General features: G+C 38.3%; 1 protein-coding gene across 2 annotated transcripts; it reads left to right on the top strand.

Annotated features, from left to right (window-relative positions):
• The first annotated feature begins 3,200 nt into the window (after positions 1-3,200).
• LOC111336015 (delta-1-pyrroline-5-carboxylate synthase) lies at positions 3,201-24,749 on the top strand. Of its 2 annotated transcripts, XM_088755199.1 has the most exons (15): positions 3,201-3,579; positions 5,286-5,426; positions 6,101-6,205; positions 9,002-9,154; positions 14,282-14,296; positions 16,356-16,577; positions 17,310-17,469; positions 18,112-18,155; positions 18,681-19,001; positions 19,378-19,515; positions 20,411-20,606; positions 21,252-21,373; positions 21,724-21,910; positions 22,513-22,608; positions 23,345-24,749. In XM_088755199.1, exons 1-15 carry the CDS (start codon positions 3,319-3,321, stop codon positions 23,578-23,580), a joined length of 2,397 nt encoding a protein of 798 aa, XP_088611325.1. In that variant the 5' UTR covers positions 3,201-3,318; the 3' UTR covers positions 23,581-24,749. The 2 variants fall into 2 exon arrangements, with proteins under 2 accessions (XP_088611325.1, XP_088611328.1); XM_088755202.1 differs by lacking the exon at positions 14,282-14,296.
• Positions 24,750-24,756: the final 7 nt, after the last annotated feature.

Raw genomic sequence — 24,756 nt, 5'->3', positions numbered from 1 at the left:
AAAGAAATAATTCAGTCCAGTCTCTGTAGCTTGAAGCAATTACTTAAGGTATTACCTCTCCTCCCTGGTGGATAGGATACATGCCATGCCAGTCTCTGTGGCTTGAAGCAATTACTTAGGGTATTACCTCTCTTCCCTAGTGGATAGGATGCATGCCATGCCAGTCTCTGTAGCTTGAAGCAATTACTTAAGGTATTACCTCTCCTCCCTGGTGGATTGGATGCATGCCATGCCAGTCTCTGTGGCTTGAAGCAATTACTTAGGGTATTACCTCTCCTCTCTGGTGGATTGGATGCATGCCATGCCAGTCTCTGTGGCTTGAAGCAATTACTTAGTGTATTACCTCTCCTCCCTGGTGGATAGGATGCATGCCATGCCAGTCTCTGTGGCTTGAAGCAATTACTTAGGGTATTACCTCTCCTCCCTGGTGGACAGGATACATGCCATGCCAGGCCTGACCCCTAGCATTGTATCAGGTAGCTCTCCCTGGCAGTTACTCCATTACCCATTCGTATTCATGATTTGGTAGAGGCTTTTTAAAGTACCTTACCCAATATTTTTAATCTTAAGTTCACGTATATCTATCACTGTAAACAGCTGACTTGAACGATCTCCTACAATCGTTGACGTGGCTGGGCCATTTCTCGCTTAAAAAAATACTTTATTCTCCGTCAGCTTTCCTCAGTCTGCATGCGGTAAAATTTAAGCACTTAGCGGTTGCGATCAAACATTATGTCATAAGGCATACATTCACGCTAAAATGAGGCAACTTCGCGGAGCCTAGCCACGCTCAGCATATAGCTAAGGGAAGAGGAAACGCCAACAGCTTCATGCCAAGCCGAGAGGGATAGGATTAGTCTCCTTGACTTTTGTTTTCTTCCATGCGACACCGGCACTTCATATCAAGCTCGCGGGAAAACCTAATTAACTCTCAAGCTAAGATAACACAAAACAATACAACCGATGCTATTAGTCTGAAAGCTCAACAACCGGGCCTTTTTATTCTTTTTATTCTTTTTATTCTTTATTATTATTGTTTGTGTCATACAAGTGAATTCCTAAGATTGGCCAAAGCCAGAGGCTTAAACGGCTTATGGTCAGAGACAAAGACTAATTTTTCAAAGAACAATAGACTAATCTAAGGTAATCTAATCTAATCAAATCTAATCTAATCAAATATAGGTAGTAAACAATAATCGGGGTATATTAGAAATTCAGTATAATGTTCACAAATTTACAAAGAGCTGTAGATTAATCTAAGTAGTAAACAATAGTCCGGGTATATCAGAGGTTCAGTATAATATTCAATTTTGGTAGCTAAAAATTTAATTCAGGTTCAAAAAGTACAATTTAAGCTTCTTTTTGAAGTTATTAATGGTGAGGCTGTTACGGAAAGTCAGAGGGATATCATTCCAAATAGTTGGGGCTTGGGAACAAATAGCAAATTGATACCTACGCGAGAATTTGTGTAAGTTGAAACAAGAGCGAGTTGAATAATCATGAAACTCACGATTGAAATGTAAAAGCGAAGAAAGAGTGGCAGACACAAGGTGATTGAAATATGAGAAAACAAAACAGGATACATGGAATTTGTAGAGTAAGTGGAGTGAAAGAATATTGAGCTTAGAAAAAAGAGGTTTAGTATGTGTTAGTGGAGGAGAGAATGTAATAATACGAATGGCTTTCTTTTGTAGTATATAAAGTGGTTCGAGGTAGGAGGCAAATGTAGACCTCCAAGTCAAATTACAATAATTAATGTATGGTAGGAAAAGAGAATTATATAAAGTTTTTTGGGTATGCGAGGGTAGATATCGTCTTGATTTAGGTAAAATTCCTATAACCTTAGCGACTTTGTCACAGACAGTAATAATATGATGTTTCCATAAGAGATTTTCATGAATGACAATTCCAAGAAATGTACATTTCTCCACCCGGGTTACAGGAGTGTTATTTATATAGATGTTAACTTCAGAGAGATCAATCTGTTTACGCCGTGGATGGAAGATAATGCATTTGGACTTGTCAGGGTGGATAGCAAGCTTGTTTGCATTAAACCAGGAGAAGACATGAGAAAGCTCTTGATTAACAATGTTTTCTAGAGTAGCCAAGTCTTTACGACGAAAAAAAATATTGGTATCGTCGGCAAAGAGAATGAAAGAGAGGTAACTAGAGGAGTGGAAAATATCATTAATGTATAAGAGGAAAAGGATCAAGGAGAGGGCCTTTCAGTACAAAAGGCTATGCTCTTACCAGTGACAGCAACGATAAGGACACAACAGGGCATTAACACTGTAAGAAGCTGCGAGTTATCTTCGAGGGAGCTCATCGCAAGGATATCCTGTTAGTGATAAACAACTTGGACACTTGGGTTGGATCTGAGCGTGGGAGGAAAAGACAAACTCTTATGGTGTACTAAATGACTAATAACAATGGAGCGGTGGGGGGAGGGGTGGGGATGGTTGAAGAGAGGTGTTGCATTTTACTCATTTGATAATAATCACCGGAGATTTATTTCCAGATTGACCACTGAGCGCCCTCTCAGTTACGAGGCCAGATATTGAGAGCTAGGTGTTTAACTGATTGAATTTTTGCGCGCTTCTTTTCTGCGATTTCTTTTAATTGCAGCTCACAAGCAAAGATCATTTCTTCATTTAAACATTATCCACAGGTTAAATGCTATTATTTATGTACCACTAGGCACCATGGCTCCAAGTAATGAACTTCAGCGTATTATCGGTTCAGTTTGTTCCGCAACAACGCATGTTCACTTGAACAAACAGCTCTTCTCATTCAGCAAATAAAATTGAAGTTTCAAAATACAAAACTAGGCGAAAAGGTAAAAGATTAACACTGACAATTCCTGTTCTGTTGCATAGCAGCCTTAGAGAAGTAGGCTGGTTGACGTCATTGCCATTACAGGTTTTTCTAAACCTGAGGCAATTCTAAGTTCTAAGGGTGAATTAACCCCTCTTGGAAGTGGTATCAGTGACGCATTTGTAATCGCTTCGTGCCTCCAGAACTATAGACCATCTAGTTCATAAGCTGGCTGTACCAGTATCAATGCTAATGTCTCGTAAACGAGCGAGAACGCGCTTATATGAAGTTTATGTCGACTAAACCTTCACGTCACTTTTTCAATTAGCTCCACAAACTTCCGGTCGGACTCTAGTCTCGTTCATGCGCATTGACATGTGAATGCACACTTCCGGTCCCGACGTCCAAGGCCACCTACGTAAGTCGATGCCTGATGGCCGAATAATCGCTGCTTTGTGTTAATGTAAGGGAGCAAGAAGAGCGTGTACATTCGACGGTAAAGGAATGACAGTACTGAATACTCAAAACGGGGTTCTTAACTTTCTCCTTCGCCGGGCGAAATTTTGTTGTCATAGGAGAACTTTTTCTTCATTCGACAAAAGAACGATCAGATCTTCTCACACAAACAGCGCAAATGGAATTGCTTTTCGATCCGAATTGAAAAGAAAAGCAAAAAGGGTTGTGGTTAAGCTTGGATCAGCTGTTATCACTAGAGATGACGAATGCGGTGTTGCTCTCGGAAGACTTGCCTCTATCGTTGAACAAGTAAGGCGCTAAATCAAATTTGATAATGAGTTGCTGTAGAGTAGCTTACGAGTGCCGAGAAATACATGTACCTGTTAAGCTAATAAGATATGTCGCCGTGTGATACATGATTGCGATCCAGGTTGATTCCTCTCCATTTAAGATCATAATATTTCATCTCTCGCTGTAACTCTGTGCAGCTTCATTCGATCCTCAAAACATCACGTTTTTTGTCACTATAATTATACCCTCACACGTGCGTTCACCCAACCCTACCCCAAATAACAAAATTTTCAATATCAGGGCGGCAAGCGGTTAAAATGTTTCAGGGAAACGATGAAACGAACTAAGAATATGACAAAAAGTATTGATTTTAATTTTGAGTCATGATATATTTCTCTCCCACCTCCGCTTCTGATTCTTAAGTCTTCGTAAGTTATTTTTAGTATTCAGTGTGTTTGTATGTAAACGATGTAGTGTGAGGTCAAGATGTCTGGATACTGGCCAAGTGTTTTTTCTCTTGTGTTATTTCATGCCCAATTCAATGTTTTAGTTTTTAAATGCCAGAAAAATAACCATCCAAATATTTGGCAATCTTAACCAAGCATTAAGTATTTTATTACTAAGCCAAAAGATAATGGCAAAAAAATTTGCTCAGTTGTTAAATTAATTCACAGCACTTATTCTTAGTTAATGCTTCCAAGGCTTTTACGGTAGTTGCTTTATTTTGTCCCTTTTCTACCAGGCAAGCTTCATGGAAACATCTTCATGAAAAAGTTGTCTAGAAATTAACTTACCTCAGCTTGACTCCAATACATGTCATTGAATAAGAATAGCCTCTATTGTGTTATCTTCCTTCTTCACAATAGAGGCTATTCTTATTCAACGACATGTAAGTGAGTGGCAGGTTATTCTGCAGTTGCTCCAAAAATGCAATGTTTTTCACTTGTTAGTAATTTACATGATAAAAGCATTATGGATAATCAAGACAGACAAAATTTTGACAGTGCATGTGCTATTTGTAATTTGGGCTCATGTTACTCTTTGCACTGGTTTTACATGAAAAATGCATTCATTTTTAACCAATCAGTCAAGCATAGTTTTTTCATGTATATTTTTAAATGTTAAATTATATCAAGTAATTTTAAAATATTTCTCTTAGCTAAAGTAACAGGTAATTACAAGTAGAAGATATTCATCTTCTTGCATCTTTCAGTTAGCACATGCACTATGATTGGTCAATTTAGTGGGCCATACTTCATTGTATGGCCTGCTAAATTCAAACTTATGTTCAAAAAGAAAATCTTCCCTCTCTGTTCAAACCTAGAGATATAATAAATATTTTGCTGATCTTGTTTTCTTGGTTTGTATGTAAGTTTTAGAACCTCCTTTTTTCCTCGGATTTATGCCCCACACACTTGGGCCCTCTGAACAGAAAAAAACCTTGTCTTTATTATAGTATAGACCTTGAATACGGTAAATAAGAGTTATGTATTTTTTTTTAATTTGGCTTGCAAAGTGATGCAAGCAGGCTATAACTTTGAGTGGAAAAAAAAAAACCATAACTTAAACTGGTTTAGCAAGAAGTACATGTATTTACCAACTTCGCATGGCTAATTATAAAGAAATTTAAGGCTGATATTGGAAAAGACTGGTTTTATTTTGTATTTGTTTTTGCAATGAAATTTTTGTATTAAAAAACAATTATTGTTCTTGTTACCTTTTAGGTGTCTGAGTTACAGAATAGTGGAAGGCAAATGCTTCTGGTCACAAGTGGTGCTGTAGCTTTTGGCAAACAGAAACTTAGACATGAGATACTTCTCTCACAGAGCGTACGTCAAACACTCAAGCCACAAGATGTCCTGAAGGTATTCTATGTACAACACTTATGAAGTGTAACAACTAGATGACTTAACCCTTAAAAAGCACCCTGGTAGAAAATTTCAGAGGTGTTACCTTGAATCCCACCTCTGTGAATGTTGAAAAAGTTCTGCTTGAATTTTCCAACTTAAACCTTTGTGATTAAACTGTATTAATCCCTTTTTTTCCTCAACTAACCTCATTTTCACCTATTACCTTTCAACCTCTTCCACCAATCTCTTTTGTGTGTCTCTGCTGTGCAGAGGTCAAGGGTTGAAGTCCTAGAGCAGACCAACACTCAGGGTCTTTAAATAAATGTGAGAGGAATATGCTGCCTTTTATTATGTTGTACACAGGTATGTTTTAAAGATTTGCAGACTCCAGGGCTGTGATCTAAGAAAATTGAAGGGAGCCTAGTGCTCTGAAACAGTGAAATCCAGGGGAGCCTAGTGCTCTTAAATTGTGAAATCTAGGGAGCTCAGCATATGCTTTTTGTGAAAAAGCTAAGATTCCTGAGTTGCCCAAGAGCAAAAGTAAGGCACCAGGGGCCACGGGGCACTGCCATACTACAGCCCTGGATGCAGTAAGTCATGCACAGAACAATGTCTTTTTTATTACCATGAGCCTCATCAGGTCGCCTACTAGAACTGTACTCAATATTAGCGATACTCTGTTCTTGCAGTCAAGGCCTTATATTGAACCAAGAGCATGTGCTGCTGTAGGACAGGGAGGATTGTTATCACTCTATGAAGCTATGTTTCAGCAGTATGGCCTCACATGCGGTCAGGTATGTTTTAAAGATTATTGCAAGAGACTAGTTTGCTTCAAAATTCAAACTTAGTGGCATTAAGAGATTTTTTAAAGGGGATCATTTGGTATGATTCAGAGCAGAAATGATGAGGAATCTCTGGTCACACGTATCCAAATTTCACTTTGTCTTGTCACAGGTGAAGGAACTTGTTAATTCAGAGAAGACCCAAGTTTTTTCTCTAAGAAGAAAAATTAAAGGCAAACAAAGATCTTATTAATTAGTGACAAAGTACAGTCAAGTGTTTTTATGGTTTCTCAGTCTAAGTAACTGTTTTTCCCACGAGTTCCAAAACAGATTGTGTCCTTACAATTGTTATATCAATACAATGTGAAGCAGAAAAGTGTGGAGAATAGAGAAATATATCAATCAGGGGATTATCAGTTGACCAATACCAAATTCTCAAAACTGACATCATAAGATTTTTATGGGGAATTTCTATTGAGATCCTGGCAGTGAAAGGTTTAACTTAATCTCATAAATTTCCAATGATCTTGCAACTCAAAATCACCAATATGGCTGGTTGGTTTAAGCTCTGCACATTTCATAAAGAACCCTACAAACCAGGAGTTATGATTTACTAATTAAAAATAAATTGAAATTTATGCTCTAAGAAAAAAACCAGAAACAATACTCACATGCAACCCTCTTTAGGGAGCATTCATAATTTATCTAGAGGGTACCGGTGGGCTATGATGATTTCCTTATTTTTTCCTTTCATTTTCTGAAGGGCCCCCCCCCCTGATCATCTCAGGGTATTTTCTGACCCCCCTCAAGAGATTTTAATTTATCAAAGGAAAATATCATAGCCCCCCCCCCCTGCCAGCACATAAGTACAGCATACGAAACTCACCCCTAGCCATATCAAAGTCTCGTAACAGGTATATTGAGCTTTATTAGTAATTAACATAGTAAATCAGTATCAACTTGCACTAATGAAATGGTAATATTTCAAGATGTCAATTTATGAAAATGTAATGTTCAGTACAATTAAATCTCTGTGTATTTTTAATTCGAAATTGTTCTATTTGGCACATTCTTAAGAAAAGCTGATTGAATGTTTGGCTGATAATAAATTTAACTATCTGAATTGGTACTGGAGAGAAAGTAGTCTTGGGAGAAAGAAACACAGAGTGAGGGGAGTGAGAATGAGGAGAGCGAGAGTGAGGAGGATGACGAGGGTGAGTTTGAGCCACTCACAGAGAGACCTTGAAGCACAAAAAGTGGGCGTCATGCATCAAGTTTCATACTCTAGTTCTGTCTCAACATTTTGTCGAAATGAAATAAAAGACAGGAATTATAAGAGCGTCCAACAGCATATTTTCATTTCCTTTTCTTTTTCAGGAAAAAATGGTTGGTCCCCCCATGCTCCATGTCATTTTTGTTGGAAATTTTCTACAGCCCCCCCCCCCTAAATCATAGTGGGGAAAAAGAGTAACCCCCCCTCAAAATCATCATAGCCCACCCTCTAGGTAAATTATGAATGCTTCCTTACTGTATCAAGTGATACTGTGGGTAAGAAGTAATACAGTGTACAGTATGAAAACTGTTTTTTCACAAACGTTTCATCAATTAGTCAGTTAAATTCATCTTAAAGGAGAGGGAGTTAGCGCTTAAAATGCCATCAGTGTTCTCCTAGACAAGTGTTTGTTTACAGTGATGAGTCATCAGTTTGTGCCATAAGATTGGTGTTTCATTGATCGATGACTTGTGAAAACCTCTCTTCAGACAAGTGTTTCATCAAGCAGTGTCTGAATCTTAAATTATGACCACAATACTTAAAGCAGACTCTGTAGAAGTTGTTTGCGGTTCAAGTTCCACTTGCTTCTTGTTTTCTTTCAGTTACTAGTGATTGTGAGTGGGTTTTGTTGGAAAAGGGAGTTCATCGTTTTTGATACTTTTCCATCTTTCCCCTCACTCCTCACCCCTGTTCCACTTTTCTTTCTCAGAGTCAGTGTACTGTTATCACACATTTTCCAGCATTAGTGTAGTTTTCAAGCATACCCTGTAGTTTGTTGTTTTTTGTTTTTAATTTTTAAGTTTTGTAGTTTTTTTTATTTTAATTTTTTGGTTTTTAATTTTTTACTTTTAGTAAAAAATTAAGTTTTTTAATATTTTCAGTTTTAGTTTTTCTGCTTTTTGGGGCTTTTGTTTGTAGTTTTTCAGTTTTTAAGCTCTAATTTTAACTAGTAATTTTAGTGACTGAAAAACCCTTTTTAGGGAGTTGCAGTAAAGTATGTATGTATGTATGTATGTATGCATTAGTGCCTGTTTCTAAGGGGGGGTAATTAGTGTTATTATAATTGTAAATTATCTGATTATCTTGTATGTAAAACCTGTAAATGAGCTTTGCAGCTAAGTGCTTTGTCCACAATAAATACAACTTATTAACCAAGTGCGAGGGCCATACTGGGAGAATACCAGCGTGAGGTCTTGACAGTATGGACCGAGCACAGTGAGGTCCATACAAAAAAGACCGAGGGCCAATATTCTTCCAGTACGGTCCCGAGTAAGCTTGGTTAATAAGAGATTTATTATACAACTGAAGTTCAAAAGGACACAAGTGCAGTATCATTCGGGACCATTCATGACAGTACATGGTCCAATACTGATAGAATATTGACTGGCAATAGAGCATTTTGATTGGTTGATTTTAGTTATTGGCCCTCTGACTGCCCGAGTCGTGTAGTAAATAAAGTTATTGTCATCGTTATGAAATACACAGAATATTTATCACAACCAGAATTATTAAAAAAAATTGATTGTGCTCTTCAGGTGCTGATAACAAAACAGGATGTTTCTGATAAATACTCACTGGATAACTTGAGATCAACAGTGGAGGAGTTAATCTCTATGAACTGTATTCCCATTATAAATGAGAATGATGTGGTAGCATCACCTCCAGGCATGGATCTAGATTTGGCTGGGGTGAGTACAATCAAATCCATTTTAATAGTTTATGATTTGAATCTACAATTGGCAACAAAATTGTTGACACATTGATCTTTTCAATACCTAATTGCTTCAATTTTATCTCTTTTGCCCTCACTAAGTTCACCATTTTGTCCCCCCCCCCCCCCAAAAAAAAAAAATGTTGTATCGTGATTCCATGAACATTTGGCTAACATTGAATGGGGGGAGGGGGGATCTGTTAATTGTTTAGAGTGCGATGGAACCAGGATTGTTACTCTTCACAAACATGATGTGTGAAGTATAATTTGAATGCTGATTGTAGGGGAAATATTAGATTGTGTATTCTGATTGTTAAGGTGAGGGTAGACTTGAGAAGCACAGTTGTAGGCAGTCAGGCTGACTGACATTTTGGCAACCTTAGCAGAAGGTCATCTGATGATCAGAGTCCTTCTCAGGAATATATTCACCTGCATGATCAGACTACACTGTATCAAATGATAATCATTATTAAAAACTAGATCATTGGATAATGCAACTCAAGACTTTTTATTGGCTTAGCCATTATGGTATATCAGCCAATATACCATAATCTACAAATATGGCAAGTGTACATGTCAGTTTAAAATTAAAAGGGAGCTAAAAATTTAATAAAATTTAATTATTTAATTTAACGTTTTTAATAAAACAATAATTCCACTCACGCTTGTTGGATATGAGATGATTAAAGCCAACTCGGCGCTATGCGCCTCGTTGGCTTTCATTTTCATCTCATATCCAACGCGCGCTTGTGGAATAATTGTTAAATAATAATGATCAAATAATCAAATATACTATAATTTGATTTGGACGGATATATGTACTTTCATTACTCTTTGAAATGACACTCACAGTTCACGCATTCAATTAAATTTGAACATCAAATATGGCAGAATTTTCTTTAAATTGGATGACAGAATTCTCTTGAGCATATAGATGGACTGCGACATTACTTACTGCATTTATTTATCTATAAGCCGAGCAATTTTTTTTACAAAATATTACAAAAATCTCGAAAATTTGAGCCAGAGAAGGGTAATTCTCGGCTTATAGCCAAGTGTTTTTCCAAACGTAATTAATGTTTTTTGAAACAGCAAATTCAAAGGAAACAGATATATTCGTCTATAAGCCGAGATATTGCATGCAGAAGTAAATAACAAAACAAGTCAAAGTTGGTCATTGACTTTATTTATGTGGTTGCTTCCAAAGGAGTGGTTTGTATTTTGCAGCATGTAGTAAATAGGGCTTACTGATTGCCCTTAGTGCCTGCGTGGAATTTGTTGTCCATCTCCTCCTCATCCACTAGTTCTGCCATTTCTTCGGAGTAGATTTTTTCGTCTTTCGTGCCGTCTAGAGTATTAGAGATTCTGAAGGCTTTGAACGAGTGTATAGATCTTGTGAAAGTGTTTTAAAAATTTTGAAACTGACCAATCAGAATTTCCCATTCCCACGATTGGTAAACAAACTCGTCACATGTTACGGTGTTGAAATTTGCAATCACCTAAAAAGAAATTTTACCTTGGCTTCTCTGCTCTGTAAACCAGTCATGTAATCTCTCATCCAGCCACGGATATTTCAGAGTGTAACGGCCCATCGTTGTGCATTTCCCTGACATCTCAAGCTCTCCATTAAAGAGATTCTCTTGATCTTTCCTCTAGCGACTCACTGATTACTTACTCTCTGGTTATCTCGGAGAAATACACTCTAAACTCTTTTCTGTTTCAAAACTTTTGCATTTATTTCAGTTTGTTCAAGAATGGAATTCTCTGAACATGGTCTCTGCTCAGAGCGAAGTATCTTCAATTTACATGTTTAAAGAACCTTCCCGATTAAAACAGACTGATTAGTTTACAGTAGGCTCTTGGCTTATAGACGAATAAATTCGATATTATTTTTGTCTCTTTGATTGGTTACTTTTTATTTTACATTAGGTGAAAACTATCAGACCTCCACAATTGTATTCTCTACTCTTGACAAATTTAAGAGGATTTTGAAACAATTCCCTTAGTAGTGGCATGTTTTTATCTGTAGAACAAAGGAGAACACAAATCAAACCACCAGTTGTTTGAATGATTTTGAACTGAAATTTATTTTTTGCAAATAATATTTATACTGTTACAGTAGCATCTAGGAAGGTACATGTAGCTCTTAGGTTATGGGACAATGCTGTGCCATACTCTCTGCCATTACATGGCAGCAGACCATATCGTAATGATAGTCAGACAGAGTCAAACACAAAATGGGGAATGAATTTTCTAAGAGAGTGAGAATTTGCCAAAAATGCTCCTTTTTAGTAAAACGCTCGCACAAACTGTTAGTCTCAACGGGATTAACAACAACAAGCAACTAAGCAATTTCTCCTTTCATGAAATTACCATCAATTGGCTAAGATACTTGTAGTTTCTATATTAAGTTTTTAAGAACAGGTTATTACAAGTTATCTGTCTGTCTCCTTTAATATGAAAAGTAAGTACTTGATCTTGCAGCTGTATGTGGTCTGTGAAATATCTCTCCTCTTCATGCATGATTAATAGCAAAAACTTGATTTCAATTAAAAAATTCTTGTTTGGCTCTTTATTTTTTGTCTCCTAACTTTCAGAAGCGTCAAGCCTCAGAAGACTTTTTTTTATTTTATTACAATCATCATATTCACTGAGCTCTGAGTTAGATTTGAAATTTGGGATCTTATTATTTGACAGTTGGTAGTTGTGACAAATTTCCAGCCTGCAAATCTCATGAGCCTGTTTAAAGCCAAATTAATTACATGTTGTACTTCCACTATTGTACTTCCACTCAAGGCAGCTGTGTCAGTAATATTTTTTTTCCAAATTAAAAATTTGATGTCAATTTGGAATGTGTGGTGGGGTTGTTTTAGCAATGTTTTGGTCAACTCCTCCTAACAGCGTTTTCTGGGTTAGGAAGTCCATTTCTCCTCTTCTGAACTGATTAGATCAAAATTAATGACTGACCTTTAATTCGAGCTTTTGGAACTGAAGAAGCCATTCTACTATATACATATTAAGCAAAAATTCATTTCAATTTTTTTTGCCTTTACTTAGGTTGACTTTCCACTCTTTTTCACTTACTTGCATCAGATTAATGTAATTGAAATTAAAATTGGTGTTCAAAAGATGTCATTCACTGGTATGAATTGTGCTCATGAATTGAAAGTAATTTAACTTTTTCACCAAATAGAGATGTAAGTTACTGCTTTTCTTCAATCATATTTAATTTGCCCTTGAGTGTTTTCACTATTTGTCAGGTGCACTTAAATGTTTAACTGCCATTTACATCTTAATTTTACACAATTTGCTGTGTTTGCCTTTTTGTTGTAATCACTCATTCCAGCACATGATGTTAACAGTTATCTTTCTGCATAGGAAATTTCCTGACTTGTTTATCTTTTCAGCAAATTCATGAAATGTTTTTCCTTCTGTTTTTCAAAACTTTTTCAATATAATTACTAATTAAAACTCACTTTTCAAGTCAGAATAGTTTAGTCAGCTATATTAGGTGGATACCATTAAAATAGGTAGTTCCAGAACCTTTTTGCATCCATCCCAGGGAGGGTCATTTCCTGGCAAATTCAAAGGGGAAATGGTGCTCTCAACAGGCACAACTTCTGAAGAAAGTCATTTGAAACAAAACTGAAATTCTCTGAATGGCAAGGACTTAGCCTACAAGCGCACCATCAATTTATAAGTGCTTCAGCATGACTTTGCCGGTGGGATTGTATGAGGCCTTGAGTTATGCAAGCCAATGAGAAGTCTTAAAAGAGATGTAGCAATGTTTGTTAGTGTTGCAATCTGACTAGCCAATTTGTCATTGTCAATTAGAGTATGTACAACACTGCTCCTGCAACAAGTCACACACTGATAGAATTGTTTTATTTGACATTGACATTGTGGTAAAAAACAAATTGACAGTGGTATAGTGCAATATGTAATCTTACATGTATCTACAACAATATTCATCATCGCAGTGATCAAAATTTGTTGACAGCCTTGTGAGTCCACAACATTTTGACCACTGTGATGACGAATATCGTTGTAGATAAGAGTATACATCACACTAAAGCACTGTGGATTTGTTGAGCAGACAGCTTGCTTTGCTTAAAGCCTTTAACTTACTCATGGTTGAAGAAATACTTGGCCACAGTGCTGACAACATGAGGGCCAGAGTGTTTGCTGGCTAGTGGGGTCTCTTCTGCTGTGTGAATGTTGATATCTTTTGGAACTACACAACACTGAGGTTAAATTGGTAGAAATCATTTGTGACCATTAAGCAGTGATTGTTCCCATGGACATATGATAACATGTTTTATAAAGCAGAAAATCGCTGATTTCTGAAGAGACCAGATAAAAGAGGTTTCAGTGATAATTTCTGTTGGATATTGGCAATTGGGATATGGGGAGCATAGGATGAAAGGCTGTGCTCTTCCTTGGCCTAGTAGTAAAATGTCACTGTTTCAGGAGGGGTTGGGTGAGGGTAAAAGACAGTATAAAAAATTCTTAGATACACCCATCCATTGCTTTAGTTTCAGTCAAATTTTCTTTGAGTTGTACATCTCCATTTTGTTTTTGTGCGAGAAGGGGCAGTATGCACCAATCTTTCCACTTGATACCCCATGCGTAAGTTGTTCTTCATATTCAGTCTTGTTTGGTCTCCATTATGCTCAAATTGCAAAAATAGGCAGTGTGCACCACCCATCCACTTGATCCCAGTTGCATACATGTAACGTAGTCTTCTAAGATTCTCCATATACTAGAGGACTTGTTGGTAGCCACATAATGAAGTGGAACTGAAAATGATTTGACAGGGTTGTCAGAAAGCTGACGAGTAGGCTACATTATTGTGGAATTGGTTTCCTGTCCTATGCCATAAAAACCAAGGAATTTGTCCAATTATATTTACAGAGTAGCCAAAAGACATTAAACTCATTATTATAGACAACCTAAATGAAATTTTGGTGAACAATTCAACTTCAGACAAAGTTTTATGTAGAATTTAGCTCAGTGAGAATGTAGTTAAAAGCTAGACAATAAACTTTTCTAACGCTGTCACTGTCTCCTTTCCTTACATGCACTTTTCTTCCAACTTGATAAGATGGCCCGGGCACCGGTAAGTAACATTTTCAATCACAAATCCCTAACTCAGTTACTTAACACCATTTAGAGAGGTTAGTTGTCATTAGCAGTTGTAGTTAGTGAAGACAAAATGTTGAAACTTTACTTTTTGTTTCCTGGTTATTATCAATTCCAAGAACTAATCACCAAACAAAGAATCTTAAAAAGTCTGTATTTTGCAGTTTCTTTAAACTTGAGAGGCCCAATTGAGGTACAGCATGTACATGTTTATTGTGAATTTATTGTCAGACTTTGAAAACATTATTTTACCTTTAATTTGTGTATCAGCTAGTGAAACGTTTACATTATGTTCTGGTATATTTAAGGTTGACCTAGTATTTTAGGTTGTCATGCATTTTTTGGCACAACAAATTCTACTAGATAAGTTTTGAATATTCCCTTTACCCGTTTGCTGGATAATATATGAATATTATAAGGAGAAGTTACTTGTTGATCACTTCTTGGAGTTCAAGGGTCTACCAATTCTAGGCACAATTTATCACGTGCAGCTGAATCTTTAGTTTCCTTGGTGACTCTGTCTTTTGTCTGAATTAATCTCACTCATAGGATTGTTTTCTGTTCCTGTCAATGTCTATGTTTATGTTGATTCCAAAGTCTCGTTGTGTGTAGATTATACACAATCATGCAAAATGCATCCAGTACGAGCTGTTCCTCTAGAGCAAAAGCATTGAAATTGTATTGCAGAAAGCAGCCTAGTGAAAGTCTTGTTTATAATCTCAGTTAGTGGACTTTTGGAAGAGATTAACACGTATCTTATCCTCACGATATCTTTGCATGAACTGACTTCTCACCATCAATAAGCAAATTCTCCACACTGTTCACCGTTCATTAATTTTTCGTACGGTACTGACTAGGAGAGTTTGTTGAACGATCAGTAGCTTCTGCAGTTGGTGATCATTTGCTTTATTCTCAGTACTGTAATGTTTGATTCAGCAGTCATATTGTAAGAAGAATTAGATGCTTGATTCAGCAGTTATGTTGTAAGAAGAATTAGATGCTTGATTCAGCAGTTATATTGTAAGAAGAATTAGATGCTTGATTCAGCAGTTTTATTGTAAGAAGAATTAGATGCTTGATTCAGCAGTTATATTGTAAGAAGAATTAGATGCTTGATTCAGCAGTTATATTGTAAGAAGAGTTAGATGCTTGTCAATCAGGGTTAACCAGCATTCAGTTCAGTAGATCATAGGAATAGACAATTTTATCAGTCAGAGAGTTTAAGCTTGATGTGACGCCAAATTTGTCATCAATTTCTCTCGGTAACCAAACGACATAGGGTGCAATTTGGAATGAAAAAACGCGTGGAAAACTTTTTACTGGCAAAAACAAATTGTGCACTTTTTTGATCCTTTCAACTTTCAACTTTACTTTATTTAGCAATCAAGTTTTAATTACAATATTAACATAAAAAAAAAAAACAGGAAAGGATACATATGTAAGAAATTAAAGGTAACAGTGTTTCATAGTTCGTGCATGGAGGCTGAGAGAACCGCGAAGTTATCGAGTCAGCCTCCATCTCTGTTAGATTCACATAGAAGAAACTGGGAGTAGAGGGACGGATTACTAAATTAAAAGCCAGAAGAATTGTGGATGACTTACTTTTGAGATAACTTGAATAGATAGATAGTTTTGGCACTTTTGATTTGTGGAAACTTAGGTTTGATATTGCTGATATAGAATATAAGTTTTTAACACTTTTGGTGGAAGCAAGTTTATTTAGGTCTTTAAACTTGTATGGCAGTTCATGCCAAATAGCCACTGACGTAACTGAGAGCAATCAATGTATTTTCAATATGACAGATACAAATCTGCGGGTGTTCTACATATGTAGGAATCGTAGCTGTAGATAAAATTTTAGAGCAATTTTCAATTGTGTACTAAAGCAATACGGAATTGCTTTGGGGTTTTACTTAACTTTCCTTTGTGACTTCTTGATATTACTTTTAAGCTTCAACGTAAATGTGGATTTGATACTAACGTGACTGTTATTCCACTGTTCTTAAAAAAGATTCAATTCTCGTTGTTTTCATCAGGTGATAAGTGTAAAGGACAATGATAGTTTATCTTCCTTGCTATCAGTGGAACTGAAGGCAAATTTACTGCTGATATTATCAGATGTACAGGGCATTTATAGCGGCCCTCCCGACCTGCCTGAGTCCCGCCTTCTAGACACTTTCAGGCCAGCGGACGTCAGTAATATCGAATTTGGAGAAAAGTCACGTGTTGGCAGAGGAGGCATGGAGTCTAAAGTGAAGGTTTGTAGTTCCAGTAGTTTAAAACAAGTTTGCCAAGAGTATGAAGGGGAAACTTTAGAAAAATGACCGCCAATGAGCGAGGATTATTACAACACTAGATGCTCTTAAGGGGAAGTCAGGTAAATTATATTGTTAGGCAACATTGAGATTTCTCTTCGCGAATAACGAGCTGTCATTAAAAAAACATGGTTAAAAAGCAGTCTTTTTGACAAAAAAGTACAAACGAGAAAGATACTGAATCTTGAAGTAAACTTCAAGGCAGGCAGACATTTACTGAAATTCAGCCAAATCCTTTCAATTTTGGACTATCCGTACACAACTACGTTTTTCAATTCTCTGAGTACATCTTAGTTACCGTACGGCCTACAGCACCGTTTTGAAAGCTATCCATTTAGTGGATTATTTTGAAAAATCTCCGTTTTCAATGGACAATTTATTCGGATTAGTGTGGACGCTAGGGAGAACGGTGAGAAAAAGTCACAGCACGGTGCACCTTGCTGTGTGAACGGGGCTTGGTACTAAATTTAGCATGAGTCATAAATCGTGTTGTGATTCCTTTACAATGACAAGTTTTCGTTTGAATCTTTGGGAAAGAGAGATCAAAACAGTTTTTCATGGCGTGTCTTCGTCTGCGATTTACCATCAAAGTTAAAAACTTACAGAATAACGATGAATTGTTTCAATTCTCGTAACTTCACGATTTTATTTTTACCTTCTTGTGTGACTGTCCAGGCTGCAGCCTGGGCACTAGAGAGAGGTACGAGTGTTGTTATAGCTAATGGTACCGGAAGTGATTACGTCATTCGTCAAGTTCTGGATGGCCGAAAGGTTGGAACATTCTTCACTATGGTCGACGAACCAGGGCCATCTGTAGAGAATCAGGCTGCGGCAGGTACGTCAGAATGCACCTCAGTCCATGTCATCGTCATATTGTAGTTTACCTTACAGTGATTGGTTGGAAACCGAGAGCAGTAGGCCAATCAGAGATCGCGTTATATTTGGTCGTAACTTGATTGTGATGCGTTTTATGTTTAAAATTCTCGAACTCTAATGGTTATCTGATACGGAGCTGATCTCGACCTAGAGTTAAATATTCAGAAACAAGGGAGGAACAGGATCCTGGACTGGAAAATCAGAAATGAGACTGGGATGTTAACTCGTCATGTCCGTACAGGGTTCTGTGAAAATATTGATTTCAGATACTAGATAGGGGCAGTTTTTGTAAAAACGCAATGTCAGCGTTTGGATTCAGTTTGCGTCTTAAACCAGAAACCGAGTGTTTTTAGTGGTTAGGGCTTCTGGTTAAGCCTTTCGGTAACTGCCCCCACTCCCGCCCCCAAAGATTTGTGGTAACGTGATTCGTGTACGTTACTCGCGTGTGATGATATACTGCGTGGTTCAGGTTGATCTTAGGACGGTTTACACCCTCTCGGGATTTACCAGTTTTATAGAATCGTTTGCTGTTTTGGTAATTCTTTTTTTTCTGTGTAAATGTGTTCTTCAGTTTCGTTTATTAATTCGGTTTTTTTCGTAGCTCGCAAAGGGGGAAGAGCTCTGCAAGCACTGACCGCTGAACAGGTGCGATTGTAGACTACTGTCAAATGCTTAAGGCCAAACAGTTATTCACTATTAATTTAGTTCCATGGTCAGGTCTAGCCTGCAGAACAGGCGTAATCTATTTGCGCTATTCAGACGAACGGAGGTGAACGCGAGGTGAGCGCGAAGTAACACGTTCCTCCCTTCGCACGCGACTTGCCGCGCCCTTCTCGCGCTTACCTCCGTTCCACCAAAAATCGTCAAGAAAATTACGTCTGTTCTGCAGGCTCGTTCGGGCCATCTCAAATCATCCAAACTTAGAGGATAAAAAAATAGACGGAATGGTTGTCGACGAGATATCTGACCAAAATGAAGCAAAATTCTCTTTGGTTTAGGGGTGGCGTTCGGTTTTCGCCAGCGTCATCTCACATTTTTTGCCAGACTTAGTTTTCGAAGCACGACTTGAGGTCGAGCTTCTCGCGCCTCGTCTATCATCTCAACATACAAACTTCACGTGTAGTACTGCAGTTTAAGCGCCTTTGTTTTTCTCTCATGTGTTTTGTCTAGCGGGCCAGAATCATTTACAAGTTAGCCGCCCTTCTTATCGAACGCAAAGATCAAATTCTAGATGCTAACTCCAAAGATCTGGAGCATGCTCGGTTTGAGGGACGCCTAAGTGCCCCTATGATGGCCAGGTTACTTTTGACACCGTCCAAACTTGAGAACCTTGCTCAGGGTCTGAGACAGATTGCGGATTCCTCGCACAACATCCTGGGTCGTGTGCTAAAACGAACCAAAATCGCTCATGGTTTAGAGCTGAAACAAGAAACTGTTCCAATTGGAGTGCTTCTCGTGATTTTTGAATCTCGCCCAGATGCTCTAGTGCAGGTACAGCTATAGTACGTTTAACTGTTTGTCATCTTAATTCCTTATAAAGTACTGTAAGATTTAGAAGTTGACTTACCTGGTGTTTAGATGTGAACATTGTTTGTTTGCTCATTGTTTGTTCGTTCGTTCGTTTTGTTTTGTTCATCTTTGCTGTTTTTTTCTTTTTTTTTTATTTTTTGGTTGCTATTTATTTTTTATTTGTTTATTTGCTTCGTGATCTAAATTAAAATTAGTACATTGAAATCCCGCTTTCGTAAGACCCAGGGATCTTGAACCTTACACAAGGAAGACAAAAAGGAATTTTTTTTTCTCTTGTTCTGTTTGCTCATGTCTTTGTGTGGTTATCTTTTCTTAAGCCAGATTTTTTTTCTCTAAGGTCGCCTCTTTAGCCATCAGCACAGGCAATGGTTTGCTTCTGAAGGGCGGTAAAGAAGCTTATCACAGCAACAGATGTCTTCACAGTCTTGTTGCAGAGGCTTTGTCGATGTACGTTCCCCCGGAAGCTGTTAGTTTGGTAAGTTTTTTGACAGTGCTTAGGCTGACCAGCTGACAATAATCTAACATCCTTGTTCTTTTACAATTTTAGACTCTCATTTGTAGAGAGAATCAAATAATTTCGAGAGGAGTTTGGAGTAAACTGGCAGCAGTAACTTTTTCCGAAGGATTAAGACATTAAACGAGCCCCTATGATAAATGCAGTTTGAATCTCCAAAATAAACTTTTCTTATATCAATTTTCTGCTCTCAATTTAAACCTTCTATTGACTTCCACTGACTGACTTGCTCACAGCCATTGACTTTGATTCAAAGTTTCGCTGCCTTGCAATTCACTTCCCACACTGAATGTGGACTAGTTAGGTTTCAGTATGCCTTTATGCTCTCAATAATTACTCTGAGATGAGCTTCGACATTCTTTCGCCTTCCAAAGTAGGCAAAGTGGGTACTCTATACCAGAAGTTCTTTCAGACCGCTTTTCGATTGGGTGTCGTAAAAACAAAACTCGAGTAATGACAAGGAGCCAATGACGGCTCAAAGAAGAAAAAGCAAACGGCTGAGTGACCATCTCGCCTCTGGTTTTAGTTTTGGATCTGATTGGTCGAGGAAGTGGTGCGAGTTTTCTGGACCAATGAGAAGACGCGGTAAATTAAACCCGGATAAAAGCAATTCCGAATTTCTTTTAACACGCAAGTGGAAATTTCTCTACTAAATGAAGCGCGATGGTACGAAGAGCGTTGAACTGGGAAGATTTGGCGTGTACCCTTCCCAAACCTCTTTTCCCCTATTCACTGGCGATCATTTCTCATAGAAACCGTGTTACAGATCTGTGATCAAACTCTGTGAGCCGATCACACCCGTGTCAGTCCTGTAGTCTTTATATACTGACTCTGTAAATGCTATTCTTAATGGTAGGTCAGTACTCGAGAAGAGGTAAATGATCTTCTTCAGTTGGACAAATATCTGGATTTAATCATCCCTCGAGGCTCCAGCGAGATGATTGAGCGCATTCAAACAGAGAGCAAAGGAATTCCTGTTCTTGGGCATGCTGAGGGAATTTGCCACGTGTATGTCGACAAAGATGCAGATCTTGAAATGGCCACAAAGATTGGTAGGGATTATGTAACTCATTATTGTACCTCATGCTTGGTGAAGGAAGCGCTTCTTTGCTGATTTTGCTCAATTTTTTTTAATGGGAAGTCGTAATAACCCTCCATTGCTTTTGTTTTGCTTAATTTCGTCTTGTGGTTGGTCTAGCAAACGTGCAGCATTCTCCCGACTACTCATCCTTGATTTGGGTGCGAATGTTGCAAGAAGACGCTTTCTGCAATCTTCAGCGATAGCTTCCTTGATACTACTAGTGGTGCTTGTGCGTGGGATTAACACCGCAACTTGGTGTAACCGTGCGTCAAGGATCGCGAAATACGAAAATTTTGGCTCCTTTTCCCAAAACCTTCCCACAGTTTCTAGTAATAGCCAACAAATATGAACATTTATTCAACTAGATGTTTAAACGCACAGAACGTATTGAGCCCAACAAAGCTGAAAACGTTGGTCAGCAACAAATATTTAACGAGCTCTCGTGGGCAATGCATTCAAACCAAACCGTTCCTCAGTCGCTGGCCCGTTTTAGCTTGATGATTGCCGAGGCAAACAGTTCGATGTGAGTGGTCGCACACGTACATCTGTTAAACTTTATTTTACGGCATTGATCATTTGTATTTTGGTTACAGCATACTCTATTCTTTCCCTGTAGTGGTGGATTCCAAATGTGACTACCCTGCAGCTTGCAATGCCATGGAGACTCTTTTGGTACACAGGGATCTCATTAGGTCACCATTTCTGGAACGCATGCTGAAAGCTCTCAGAGAAAAAGGAGTAAGTGGTTACCCTTTACACTCCAACATCAGTATGTATGTTATTTTGCGCAATTGGCATCTTCTGTTACATCGCTCCTCGCGTTTTAAGCGTCAAAATCACGAAATTTGACAAAACTATGAAAGTACGGCTTTGAAATAGATTGAAGCGCGGAGCTGGACATTTTTTCAGTCAGGACGCTTTGTCCGTCGCTAACCTATGTAAGTTCGCTCATTACCCATGCTGGACAAAATCTGCCATCCTCAAAAATAAAGACCACCAACTCATCTATTGATTCCGTTTGCAAATTGTCTTTATCTTATTTCTCCTATCGATCTAATTTGTTTGTTTGTTTGTTTGTTTTTTACAAGGTGATAGTTCACGCCGGACCCAACTTAGTCAAGACTTTACCGCTGGCTCCGGCTCCGGCCAAGACTATGAAGAAAGAATACAGCGGGTTGGAGTGTACAGTGGAGGTGGTCAGGACTACAGAAGAAGCCATTGATCACATCCATAAATTTGGAAGCTCACATACTGATGTCATTATCACCGATAATGGTAAGAATATCTTCCGTAATCTCTCCTTGAGAAGGGTTCTTTTCAGCTCTGTTTTTATCGCAACGATGTCGCGGAGCTATCACAGTGTGATGAAGATTATAGCAATGTTTATGTTAATTCTCGTGATATGTAACAACTATTCATCGATTGAGTGTGACTATGCAGCGAGGTAAATGTCCACCGTTAGCTACGTGTAAGCCACATAAGTCTTTCAATGTTAACGCCACGCGCCATTTTAATTCGCTGCATATGTTGACTAAACATTTGCTAAAGTTTTCTTTTTAACAATTCAACGTCCGTTTGTTTCCAGTATGGGGCATTTCTTTCAATGATTCTAAGGTCCAGTTTTGGAGGTCATTTCTGTTGGCCATCATCTCTACACTGTGATGTTGCGTATGTTTGTTTGTTTGTTCGCAAGAACCTCAAAGAGAACCCATGTAAGCTGCGCAACGCAGAGAAATTTAGGAAACTTACTCATATTTTCCAAATTTTTGTTATACTACATATTGTTCAGTTCACAAATTTGTAAGCCGCGCAAGATGCATTAAGGTTTACGTTGCCCCGATTACTGAAAGCCCCCTATCAAAATATTTTATTCTTAGAAGAGACTGCTGATCACTTTCTGAAAGCTGTGGATAGTGCGTGTGTCTTCCATAACACAAGCACTAGATTTTCGGATGGGTATCGCTTTGGCCTTGGTAAGTACGAGACAGAGTGCTCAGCTATTACAGGAACACAATTGCCGTTAATGGGCCCAAGAGTAGAATTTCTCCGCTTACAACGTTCGTTAAATATCAAGCAGATATCTGACGAGAAGAAAGGAAATATCAATTTGTTGATCCAATACCAAATTCTCCCACTAACATTATAAGAAATGTATGGCAGTCAGTAAGAAGGATTGCTAATTATTACCATTATATTGTTATTTAATGAAATCGTGGGAATGAAAGAGTTAATCTAATTAGATACTGTTGATTTGGAGTCCCAAAGATATAGGTAGGATTTTTCAAAGGCAGCGGGGGTGGCGGTGGGGGAAAGGGTGGGCTCGTATTCAAGCGGGGAGAAGGACGAACAAGTGAAGTATCCAGCCATGGAAAAGATATGCTATGACGATTCTTTGGATTTGTGCAGTTTTGCCGAAGTGCATGTGAAGATTTGTATGTTATTGACCTGAAAAGATCGTCTTACAAAGGGAGGGGAAATCACACGCTCATCAGGACTCCTACCTTCCAGCTACACCCGTGAGTCCATCAAGACCTTGAAACTTCGGTATAGCACCACTGCCTTGGTCGGGGATGTACTTTGCTCGTTTTTTCTACCTGTTGTTTATTAGGGGTTTTCTTGTCGTGCGTAGGGTATAGTGTGTCGCGGAGGGGAATTCACCGAGTCCTTCAAAGGCACTAGATACTAAATAAACACCATTATTTTATTTAGGTGCTGAAGTAGGTATCAGCACGGGTCGTATCCACGCCCGGGGTCCTGTGGGTGTTGAAGGATTACTGACCACCAGATGGGTAATGACTGGCCAGGGACACACAGTGGCTGACTTTGCTGATGGAGGCCTGCTCAAGTATCTTCACGAGACCCTCCCGATTGAAGACACTCCTCAAGATTCTACTGACGAAGAAACGACTTCAGACAATGGCGACAGCGAAGTGAGGCAGAAATAATTACTTATGCGAAGCATGTGCTTCGCACAGGACTCGTTAGATGAGTCCATGTTACGCTTTTCGTAAAGCATGTTTTTAAACGTTCCGCTAAGGAACGTATCGTTACGATAAATTAATTTAACTATTGCTGTAGTGCGTGTATCTTAGTTATCCTATTTATTGCCAGACTTTGTAAAAATATCATTGACAAGGAACTACTTTTTTTTTTTGCGGATAGCTAAAAGCGGAGCCCATTCTTAAGAAAATACGAACGCTTATAAAAATATTTGGTCTGCGTTGCGTTCGACTTCACGCAATCTTGATACCGTGTTGCCGTTCTTGTGCTCCATGTTCAGGCGATACTGATGAGTATCCCGTGACAATAACTGTATTTTGACCTCCAACAGTTGACTGTCCCGTGGTTTGGACAGACTATGAAAAGCAGAAAACCTGACTCTTGATAAAGATACCAAACTGTACAAGAGGTTCCCTATTAATAATAATAATAATGATAATATAATTATATCGGTATTACCGAGATGTTGCTGTCAATCCCGAGAAGACAAAAAATTGGTCTACTTCGTAATTCAGTTCTCAAATCAATCCTGTGCATTTTCCTCGGTTGTCAGCGGAGGAAAGGGGCTGATGAAAACTCCCCGGTACTGATGCCTATTACAAGAACTTGCGCAGTTTTAAAAAAAGTTCTCAGAACAGACTCTCTTTGTGTTCAGAATAAGGGGGGTGGGGTAGGGGAGGATCTGTGCGATCAAGTCTGACATGTGGAAAGTACACAGGACATAAACTCTATTTTAGTACTGTTGTTACAGTTTTAGAAAATACGCATGCATATCACCGTCTAAACTGTTTATCGTTATCATGCACGATAAAAATGTCCAAGAAAAAAAACCGAAAGCGGAACAGAATCGTTGAGACATCAATGGGTTCTCCTTATCATCTTTCTATATGGCCCTTCGCCCTCCTCTTCCCCTTGCCCTCCCCACATAGAAAACAAAGTTCTGTTCGGTTTGCTGAAAAGTTTGCTTTTAAGGAATAACAAAATTTCAGCTAGCCATAGCGTATTGTAATGTGATAGGTAATTTCTCTTCGCGGAATACTATGTATTAACAGTTTCGTCACCGATACAGGAGACAGACTTTGAATAAAGTAACATTCAGAATAACACCAACGAAGCAGATA

Source organism: Stylophora pistillata, chromosome 1, assembly GCF_964205215.1.
Source record: "Stylophora pistillata chromosome 1, jaStyPist1.2, whole genome shotgun sequence".
NCBI classification, from domain to species: domain Eukaryota; kingdom Metazoa; phylum Cnidaria; class Anthozoa; order Scleractinia; family Pocilloporidae; genus Stylophora; species Stylophora pistillata.
Note: the sequence above shows the minus strand (reverse complement) of the source record. Positions and strands in the feature narration are given on the sequence as shown.

Coding starts and splice junctions, on each gene's coding strand:
- LOC111336015 (XM_088755199.1), top strand. CDS start 3,319: ATGACAGTACTGAATACTCAAAACGGGGTTCTTAACTTTCTCCTTCGC. Junction 17,470..18,111: donor AGAGAATCAGGCTGCGGCAG/GTACGTCAGAAT, acceptor TTTTTTTCGTAG/CTCGCAAAGGGGGAAGAGCT. Junction 22,609..23,344: donor TGGGTATCGCTTTGGCCTTG/GTAAGTACGAGA, acceptor TATTTTATTTAG/GTGCTGAAGTAGGTATCAGC.